General features: G+C 35.1%; 2 protein-coding genes across 2 annotated transcripts in view; one reads left to right on the forward strand and one right to left on the reverse strand.

Annotated features, from left to right (window-relative positions):
- LOC147382555 (putative E3 ubiquitin-protein ligase hulA) overlaps window positions 1-5,475 on the forward strand; it is a 43,851-nt gene extending 38,376 nt beyond the window's left edge. Inside the window, exon 5 of the mRNA XM_086429134.1 lies at window positions 5,193-5,475. The gene's annotated coding sequence lies outside the window, so the exon portion shown is untranslated. The remainder of the gene's footprint in view (window positions 1-5,192) is intronic.
- A 1,842-nt stretch (window positions 5,476-7,317) lies between these two features.
- LOC147382559 (uncharacterized) lies at window positions 7,318-10,599 on the reverse strand. Its single transcript, XM_086428532.1, has 2 exons — window positions 8,406-10,599; window positions 7,318-7,735 (listed from the first exon to the last, which is right to left on the reverse strand). Exon 1 carries the CDS (start codon window positions 9,444-9,446, stop codon window positions 8,418-8,420), a length of 1,029 nt encoding a protein of 342 aa, XP_086284658.1. The 5' UTR covers window positions 9,447-10,599; the 3' UTR covers window positions 7,318-7,735; window positions 8,406-8,417.
- Window positions 10,600-11,168: the final 569 nt, after the last annotated feature.

Here is an 11,168-nt window from a genome sequence, read left to right on the forward strand (position 1 = left end):
TTCTCCTTAAAATTCTGATAACCTTCAATATTTCAACACAAATAACGGGCTAAGAGACCACAAATTTCCCCCTTTTTAAAAAAATCATAAGCTCACAACCATACCTATTCTCCTAAAATAAAACTTCCTTATCATGATTTCCATGATTTCACCGACTTTTTAAAAAATATCACAAATTCTTTTTCTTGTTTGTTTGGCATGAATCAAAGGCATATATAAGAATGTTAATTTCTCAAAAAAATTATAATTTCATTGGCCTATAATCTCTCTCTCTCTCTCTCTACAATTCTTATGACCTTTTCTCTATGTTCCAACATAAATAAAGGGCTTTCGAATCACAATTCCTTACAATTTTCACTTTTGTTTTTTTAACAAATCATTAACTCGTAACCATCCCACAATTTGTTACAATTGTCACCTTTTTAAGAAGGGAACAGGTTGCATGGACCAAGGGACCATGTAGAGTATGGACCAAGGTCAACATATGGACCACGTGGACTGCCTCATTGGTCCAAATGACAACTCAGCCCTCTTATTTGTGGTCTAGATTGAGTTTGAAAAAAAAAATTACCCCCAAAAAATTATTTTTTGGAGTCAAATCTTAACTTTAAAAATGTACTGCCATTGAACTCCAATATTTAAAATTTAAATCCAACTGTGAAAAAATCTCTTTTTTCAAATAGTTAATTAAATTTCGTGCTCTATGAACATGTGATACTCGATAGTGTATTTGGGCTCTCCACAGAGATAGATGGTACTCCCATCCATATAACTCCATCTCTTTTAACAAATCATCAACTCATAACCATACCAATTCCTCGAAAACAAAACTTCCTTCTCATGATTTATTGGATTTCTCCAGCTTATTTATAAAGCAAACAATCAAACCAATATTAATTCCCCAACATTTTCATAATTTCTGACCAGTTCCAGACAATCTCAAGTATTTCCATTACTTAGAAAACTCACCGTCATTCAACCAAACATAAAGAAAAAAGGAAACAAAACGTAGACAACTTAATTAATTTGAAGGTTGAACAAACCTGTTTAGGATCTCCTTGAAGATCCATGAGCGCCGAATACCAATCCTCCATCGTCTCCTGTCTTCCTTTCTTACAATAGACAAAAATGTTTTCTCGCTCCACCTCCAACTCCGCCACCACCGGCGTCATCGCAGCTGCTTCAAAACTCAACGGAGTTACCGAAATATCAATCATCGTTAGTCTCTTCATCCTCAAAGGAGTAGCTGAAGAAGATTCTAAATCCACAACACAAGAATCATTTTTTTTAAAACTCCGTAACATACTCTGTGATTTCTAAATCCGTGTCCGCAAAGATGAAGAAAGACAACTACCAGATGAAGAACATGGAGACGATAAATATGGAGATCCATGGAGATTTAGGGTTAGGGTATCAGGAGATGAAATAGAGATTTTGTAGAAGAGAGGAATCATTGCTGAAGAGCTCTCAATTGCAGTGACGCAAGAGAGGGAGTGTTTCAGGCAAGAGCGAAACCGAGAGAGAATGAGAGAGAGAGAGAGCGACGGTGAGAGTTTTAGCGAGAGAAGAGAATGATAGAGAACGCCAGAGAAAAGGAGAGAGAGTTCGAAGAGACCTCCCTGTTTTGTTTCATAGGGTTTAAAGAGAAGAGGAAGTAAGCACTAATATATATATATATATATATATATATATATATATATATTTATATATGAATTTCGACCTTTAAGTTAAATTACACCGAGATTTAATCGTGTCCGTCAAATCGCGTTATAGCATCAAATATTTTGGCAAAACATTTTTCAAAACATGGTTAGAAGTTTTGGAAAGGGTTGATTTTTGGTGAGGATAATCTCTACGGTGAGGAGTTCATCATCACCAAAAATCAGCTCATTTCAAAAACTTCTAACCCCATCAAAAATGATTTACAAAAAAATGATGGTCCACGATTTTTCAACTTGTAAACATGGGGCTAGAAGTTTTGGAATGGGCTGATTTTTGGTGAGGATGATCTCCACCCGTAGAGATCATCCTCACCAAAAATGAGCCCATTCCAAAACTTTTAACTCATGTAGGACAAAAATAATTGGCTAAAATGTTGGCCAAAATGTTTGGTGCTGAACGGGACCCTAATATATATATATAGGGTCTCGTTCAGCACCCTAAGTTTTACCACACATTTTAACAAACGCGTTTTGTCCTACATGGGTTAGAAGTTTCGGAATGGGCTGATTTTTGATTAGGATGATCTCTATGGTGAGGAGATCATCCTCACCAAAAATCAGCTCATTCCAAAACTTCTAATTTTTGATTAGGATGATCTCTATGGTGAGGAGATCATCCTCACCAAAAATCAGCTCATTCCAAAACTTCTAACCCCATCAAAATGATTTACAAAAATGGACGGTCCACGATTTTTCAACTTGTAAACATGGGGCTAAACATTTCGGAATGGGCTGATTTTTGGGGAGGATGATCTTCTAATCATAGAGATCATTCTCACCAAAAATCAGCCCATTCCAAAACTTCTAACCCATGTAGGACAAAAAACGTTTGTTAAAGTGTGTGGTAAAACTTAGGGTGCTGAACATTTCTCATATATATATATATATATATATAGGGTCGGTTCCTGCAACACACATTGCGACACACATATAGACAACGTGTTTGTCTTATATGGGCAAAAATGTTTGGAATGGGCTGATTTTTTGTGAGGATGATCTCTGTGATGAGGGGATCATCCTGGCAAAAAATCATCCCATTCCAAAACTTGTAACCCCATAAAAATGATTTACAAAAATTGGACGGTCTATAATTTTTCAACAAAATTGGACGGTCTAAAAGTTTTATAATGAGCTGATTTTTGGCAAGGATGATCTCCTCACCACAGAGATCATCCTCACAAAAAATCAGCCCATTCCAAACATTTTTGCCCATATAAGACAAAACGCATTGTCTATATGTGTGTTGAAATGGTTGTCGTTTGAACCTGACCCATATATATATATATATATATGGGAAATGTTCAACAAACAAACATTTTGGCAAAACATTTTTCAAAACATGGGTTAGAAGTTTTGGAATGGGCTGATTTTTGGTGAGGATGATCTCTATGATGAGGAGATCATCATCACCAAAAGTCAGCTCATTCCAAAACTTCTAACCCCATCAAAAATGATTTACAAAAATGGACGGTCCATGATTTTTCAACTTGTAAACATGGGGCTAGAAGTTTTGGAATGGGCTGATTTTTGGTGAGGATGATCTCCTCACCGTAGAGATCATCCTTACCAAAAATCAGCCCATTTCAAAACCTCTAACCCATATTTTGAAAAATGTTTTGCCAAAATGTTTGTTGCTGAACGGGACCCTATATATATATGGGTCCCGTTCGCCACCCTTAGTTTTACCACACACTTTAACAAACGCGTTTTGTCTTACATGGGTTAGAAGTTTCGGAATAAGCTGATTTTTGGTGAGGATGATCTCTATGGTGAGGAGATCATCCTCACCAAAAATCAGCTCATTCCAAAACTTCTAACCCCATCAAAATTGATTTACAAAAAATGGACGGTCCACGATTTTTCAACGTGTAAACATGGGGCTAAACATTTCGGAATGGGCTGATTTTTGGGGAGGATGATCTTCTAATCATAGAGATCATCCTCACCAAAATCAGCTCATTCCAAAACTTCTAACCCATGTAGGACAAAACACGTTTGTTAAAGTGTAGGGTAAAGCTTAGGGTGGGGAACGGGACCCATATATATATATATATATGGGAAATGTTCGGCACCAAATATTTTGGCGAAACACATTTGGTAAAGCGTAGGGTGAAGTGTAGGGTGTTGAACATTGCCCATATATATATATATAGGGAAATGTTCAGCACCCTAAGTTTTACCACACACTTTAACAAACGTTTTTTGTCCTACATGGGTTAGAAGTTTTGGAATGAGTTGATTTTGGTGAGGATGATCTCTATGATTAGAAGATCATCCTCCCCAAAAATCAGCCCATTCCGAAATGTTTAGCCCCATGTTTACACGTTGAAAAATCGTGGACCGTCCATTTTTGTAAATCAATTTTGATGGGGTTAGAAGTTTTGGAATGAGCTGATTTTTGGTGAGGATGATCTCCTCACCATAGAGATCATCCTCACCAAAAATCAGCTCATTCCGAAACTTCTAACCCATGTAAGACAAAACGCATTTGTTAAAGTGTGTGGTAAAACTAAGGGTGGCGAACGGGACCCATATATATATATATATGGGTCATGTTCAATGGCAAAGTTTTTAGCAAACGTTTTGGCAAAACATTTTTCAAAAGATGAGTTAGAAGTTTTGGAATGGGCTGATTTTTAGTGAGGATGATCTCTGCAGTGAGGAGATCATCATCACCAAATATCAGCCCATTCCAAATCTTCTAACCCCATCAAAAACAGTTTACAAAAAATGGATGGTCCACAATTTTTGAACTTGTAAACATGGGTTAGAAGTTTTGGAATGCGCTGATTTTTGGTGAGGATGATCTTCTCACCATAGAGATCATCCTCACCAAAAATCAGCCCATTCCAAAACTTCTAACTCATGTTTTGAAAAATGTTTTGCCAAAAAGTTAGCATTGAACGCTACCCTATATATATATATATATATTTGAAACAATGGATTTATTGCAGGAAAGAGATGTTGTGTAACAACTCTGAGCTGCCAATTATATTCTTAATTTATGGAAATGTAAACCAATTTGAAGAAATTAATACACTACATGTTTCCTTTGTCCAATTAAGATTATATGATCTGATTTGAGATTTTGTGAATGATTTAATAATTTTTCGGATTGGTTTATGTTGGAAAATATATACATGAACTTATTATCTACATTAGAGGTTAAATATAGATAATAAGTTCATGAATTATAAGTTGTTGTGATGCAATGTTGATGTTTGTACTTTGTATTGGTTCACGTAGACATCTAAACTAGGTTAAGACCTGTTGTTTATTTCTGTTGCTTCATGTATAAAAAGATTTATCTAATGTATCATACCACTTGGAGGATACATAATCAAGATTTGGTTATTGTAATTGGGATCACTTGAAAATTGGAATTTGTGTCTGTTTGTACCTCAGCATCATGTTTTTTTTTTTTTTTTTTGTAATATCTAAATTTGTAGGTACTAAGAATTTTTTTAATAGTTTGCAGGACAAGATAAAAGAACTTTTGAGTAAATTATCGAAAGGCTCTCAAGATATTACAGGTCGAAAAAATGTATTCTCTCAGGTCTTGGGTCTTGATAGACATGGTCATGTTTGTGGTGTAGGCTTGGGCCCAACTCCTAGCAAATTATTTGCATCATCTTTCGAAAATTCCTCTAGCGATTCTGCTGTAGTGCATAGGTTGAAGGAGAACTAAAATCTTTGGAACAACAACAAATTAGGAGGGATACTGAGGTGGAGGTACTCAAGGAATTGGTCAATGCCTTAATGAGAAAATTGTCACTGATGATTGAATTGACTTACTATTTTGTTATACTTGTCTCTTAATTAATTTGACTTACTATTTTGTTATGTGAGACATGGAATAGCTATATTGCTCATATTTTGTTGTTATCAGTTATTGTTTATTAAGTAATTGTGTTTAATTAACAGGTTGTATAAAAATAGGTATTTAATTACAAATAATTTTCAAATAGAAGAAATTAAAAAATAAAAAAAATCTTATTAGCAGTGGCCATAACTATCACTATAGGTCTCAAATTGTATCTATAGCTACGGTAATAGAAACCAATTAGCCACAATGTTTACCGCCACTATAGGGGTTCATATTGCTTTTAGCTACACCATGAGTAGTGTTGTTTCCTATGGCTGTCGTTATTGATAACAGTGACGGTATTTTTGGTATTTACAGCGGTTTTTGACTCCTAATAAAAACCAAAAATTTTGTAGTCAAAATAGGTTTAGAAAATAAAGTTTAATAAGTAGAAGTTGGGGTGCCAATAGCAGGTCCTTCATATTTTCTTTTGAATTTTTCCTTTTGAACAGGGAATTATAATGTCCATTCTATATTTTTTTGACTTATCTATATATGTCCCTTATGCTAAAGGGGCAATAGTACATCTTTTTCCCACACAAGTATTTGATTCAACTATTTTACTGGAAGAAAGTAGGACTTTTATAATGTTATGTCTAATTTCCTTAAACATTCAGGCCTATGTTGAATCAATAAGGATGATTCTATCCAGTAACAAATGGAAACTTCGCACAACTGTATGTTTGGATTAAAGAGATCGCTGGTTGAGCTATACTTAAAAATTAGAAAAATACCTTATTTCTGTTTGGATATCTAACTAGGCATATGATAGAAACTCACAACCAAGTGAACTATGATGAATTTCTTCACAATGATTTATATGACTGATTTTAGGAGGTAAAAAACATTTATGAAATTGAACTTCTGTTTTATTAGGTGAATGGAGACACATATGAGAATTTTCTTTCTTTCTTTCTTTCTTTTTTTCTTTTGTAGGGGGAGGGGGAGATTGGATCTATCTTTCAAGTTTTCAATCTATGTTATAAATTTCATGGGGTCAGGGAAGGTTCATTTTTCTTTAATTTTTTCCATTGTTACATGACTATTATTAGTTAAGTCTATAGTGGTGAAGAATTAGGAAGAATCATAGCTGGAATTATTAGCAAATGGAGTTATCTCTGATGTTGATCCTCATGTGATTTTCAATATATTGACATGTATTGGCACTAAGCCTGAGCAAGTTTGGGCTTGATTCAGCAACAATGATCCATGGATATTGATTCATACTAAACTAGTGTGGTGACGGGCCTTTGGTGTTTGTGTTGAATGATAGGAATAGTCAATTCATTCTAAATTGTAGTAGTGAGAGTTGCGATGCCTAATGCAGGGATAAAGGTCATATTTGGCTCCAATAATGAACAAACACATGCAACTACCACTAAGAAGAGGGGGGAGTAAACTGGTTTGTTCCTTTAGTTTGCAACCATTGTGGATCTCCTTGACATGAACATTGTATGTTATGGAGCCGATGTGGTCTCAAATTTACTCATTGTATGAGTCTTGATTAATCATGTGCAACATTTAAAATGTTAAATCCAAGAATATTTCTTTTAGAAAATTCAGAACTTTTACCAAATTACATATATTTTTTTGATCATTCTCAAAATTGGTGATCTTAGCTAAGTAAGTTACATTTCCTACTATTAAAGGTCAGATATCTCGAATGATCTTGTGGTTTCCATCCAAGATTGACTCGACAAACCACAAACACACTAGGATCAAGAAGCTGAATTGTATTTATTCTTGAATGTCATTACAAGAGTCCTAAAATAGGGTTATCGAAAATAATAGAAACAAATCCAAATCAGTAGTAAACTCTTAACTCTTAATTATCTCATCCTAATCAGACCTTTGACAAAATTTTGTGAGATGATATTGTGTATCAATATCCCACAAGTTATTACAATACATCTTATCCAATACTTTATTAACTTTACAGTAACTTCATGAGATTGGTAGGAAGTCTTGATGGAGCAGCTGCAGGGGGAAAGACAAGGAGAGAGGAGCACTTGCTGCTTGTGTCAAGAGTTATTGTCTCATGAGGATGAGGGGAGGTTCTTGAGCTACACCATATTCTTGGGCACACGGAGGGGTCTCATGCATGCCTTGCTTCATAATCTCCAGAGCTTCTATTCATCTTGCATGAGAACTAAGAGAATAAAAGTGTTACAAAACAAGAAAAGACATCATCTGATAAAAAAATTATTATAAACATAATAATTAGTACAAAACCCATGATAGTGTGTGAATTGTGAAGTGATCACCAAAACAATGGAATCAACAAAAAAAATTAAATAAATAAATTTAAAAAAAAAACCTAACATTTATGTACCAAAATATCTACTTAGACTATTAAAACTAAAAGATTAGTTTTGTTCGCTTCACAACACACCAACATGCTCCAATTGCAATGTTCGTGGCAGTGCACAGAGGTCCTTCAAGATTTGAACCTGAGACATGGTCCTAGCTTTGATACTATTTGAACCTAACCAATACACCAAAAGCATCTAAGCAATAATGGCATGGAAAGTTAAGCCCTTCTAATTGGGATCATGCAAATTTCGCATTAAGATTTCATAGATGGATATTGTACAATAATTTACCAACTGAACATACATTCAACATGAAAAATATGATCAAAATCAAAACAGAGAACAAGAACATTTTGTTCTCAGAATAAACCCAAGGTTGGACTTAGAAAACATGATTGGAAAGCTAAATTGGAAGCAAAATGTTCCCATTCCAAAAGAGATGTGGGAGACCATTTGTTATTTGGAAAGAAAGACTACCAAATCAAAATAAATAAAGAAAGTACTTACATTTCAAGTTGTTCAAACAATCTCTTGAATTTCATCATCTTCAATCACTTGACGGCCAACATCCGCATCTACATTGTCTTCCACCAGTTCGATATATTGAGTGTCAGTACTAGGAATTTGAGGGGTTATCAAGCTATTGATACCAGTTCCATCAGGAAATGACCAATGAACTTTAAATTCCACCGGTTCAAGTTTACAAAAGAATTTCAAAGCAAGTCTTGCTCTTTCTTCACATTGTTCAATAGGGCTCTCAACAAGATGTTTGAATGTGGATAGTGGGAGTTGAGAGAGGAAAAAGTGCAAGATGTCCACAAATAGCTGCTCCATGTGACCATGTAGTTGGCTGATTGATGTATAGCTTCTAAGATGCCCAAGTTCCATGATAAAATAATAAATGGTATCCATTTCACGTTTTAAAAGGGTTTCTTCTAAAAAGATAGCACTTGTATTGGTACTGGATTTCACTTTTAATTCTTCAATAATCCCAACTACAGAATGTAAGTGATCCAATTGAGGTTGAAACTGAGACTCCCCATCCGTAGATTTCTTAAATGATTGTGAATGAATTTTTTTTACCGATGGTTTAATGATTTTCCTATGGAACCAATGACAGGTGTTGTCCCTATTCATCCACAATTCTTTTGCCATTACACGCCTCATTGTATCATTGTAATCTGCGTCATCCATGTTCTTGTCAATGAAAGAAATGACTTCAAAGACTTCATCTAATGTATGAATTAGAGAAGCACTTACGTTATTTGGTAGCAGAATGGTGGCCACTCTTACGAAGACTACCACTAAAAGGCAAGATATTTTGTTTTGATGTATGGTGGATATCTTCGTGGCAATTGACTCTTGAGATGGGGGTTTTTGGGAAAGTAATCGGACAAGATGAGTTGGAGAATCCCTTTTATATTTTATCATCTGCATCTTTATATCTTCCTCACAAATTCTTTGTATCAACTGTTCCATATCCATGTAATCAGTTGTGACTTCATTGTTTCTTTCTTCCCTCAAACAGAGTTTCGTGATTTTCCTCATACATATTCAAGGTATCTTAAACATCCCACATAATATAAGACCCAAAAGAGCAATGACAATGTTCGGTATTAACAATACAATTCTCAGATTCCGTGTGATGATTTGAATGATGATCATGAAACCCGTTCTAAAGATTTTAAAGACTGATAGAATGTGGAGCTTTGACAAAGAGGATAAAACCCACGAAGGCCAAGTCTCGAGCTTGGAAAAAGCAGACAAAACATGGAACAAAAATGTTACTTTGATTGTTTCATCCATACCAGATTTGAATGACAAGAACCATCTGAATACAGTCACTATACTTCCAACAAGGACAGTGAGAATCTGAGTAACAACAACAATCCACATTGACCATTTATAATCAGAAACTCCACATCGAAACTCTACCCCCTTATGAAGAATGGACCGTAGTGCAGCTTCTGATAGAACTAGTGCACAGATCGCAGAAAGAATGGGCATACAAATGCCCAATGGCGATACAAGGAATTCCAATTCACGGTTATGATTTGTGCAACTGGATATGTAAAATGACTTCAATCTATGTAACATAGTTTGACTGTCGGAATTTCGAGGGTCACTCTTTTTTAATTAATCACCAATGTCAGAAGAGGTTGAAATATCCCTAAGCATACGATAATCAAAAGTGATCAACAATGTCGTGAGCGAAAGTAGCATGCACGACATGACTATCACATGTTCTACAATGAACAAGAAGATCACACCAGTGACCATTTGCATACAAACATTGACAACAACAGTTACTACAAAGATGGTCAAGGAAAACATGTTTGACAAGCGTTCAGAGTCACTCTGAGTTCCGAGTGAAAGGGAGAAAAAACTTATAGAAATGCAAATTAAGACAGTACCGCTCAGCTTGGATAGTTGGTCCTGAGCAGAAGGCATTGGAGTGGTGAGATCTACAGGGAGTTTTGAAGCAATTGAAAGAAGAGTGAGTGTAAGGGAATTGAGAGAAAATAATCGACATGGTATCCATGGCTTCCTACGGCGTAATCCATGCAATACATCACACATCATAAATATAAAACATTCCGAAGTACCTGCTGCTATGTAGAGGCCAATTATTGGCATTGGAGAAGAATATTTGTGATCATCAGACGTTACGTTCAAACAAAAATGTTTCTCCATTTTGGCTTCTTTGGGTTCAACAGATGAGTTCAGTCATTCTTATTCTCCTCCTAATAAATGGTTTAGACTATGGAAAGAATAAAGAAACCATACTTGCATTCCTGACCAAGAAATGTTATTTTGTTTCTTTCTTTTTGGCTTTACTTTTCTTGGGAAAGAATCAAATTTCCCCTCATTACCTGACCTTTTTCATGCTAGAAAATTGATTAGGACCCCCAAGACGTCTAGCTATAAGTTCATCAAATGGGTATTTTGGTCTAACCATTTACAATAAACTAATTTGAATCATAGTTTTAACACTCGACTTGTTTTAAAACTTGACTCGACTCATGTCCACGGAGTCGATTCAAGTAGACATTGGATATATAAACATTTAAAATGTATTTGTTAGTATTTTAAATAAGTAAAATATTTAATTTCTTGACATGGCACATTTTTTAGCTGTGTCGATGGAATTGACAAGTTGACTTGATTATTTGCCATGATGGTTCCATCGAGTTTTGGGACTAAGTCATCTCCAATAGCACACATCTCAATGATACTTATTTCAGGGATAAATTTGATCCATTTGATTTT

Source organism: Akebia trifoliata, chromosome 16 (genome assembly GCF_017979445.1).
Source record: "Akebia trifoliata isolate Shusen 1 chromosome 16, ASM1797944v1, whole genome shotgun sequence".
In the NCBI taxonomy this organism is placed as follows: Eukaryota; Viridiplantae; Streptophyta; class Magnoliopsida; order Ranunculales; family Lardizabalaceae; genus Akebia; species Akebia trifoliata.

Bases quoted from the DNA above. Each gene is read 5' to 3' on its own strand.
- LOC147382559 (XM_086428532.1), bottom strand. From the start codon at position 9,446: ATGAGGAAAATCACGAAACTCTGTTTGAGGGAAGAAAGAAACAATGAA.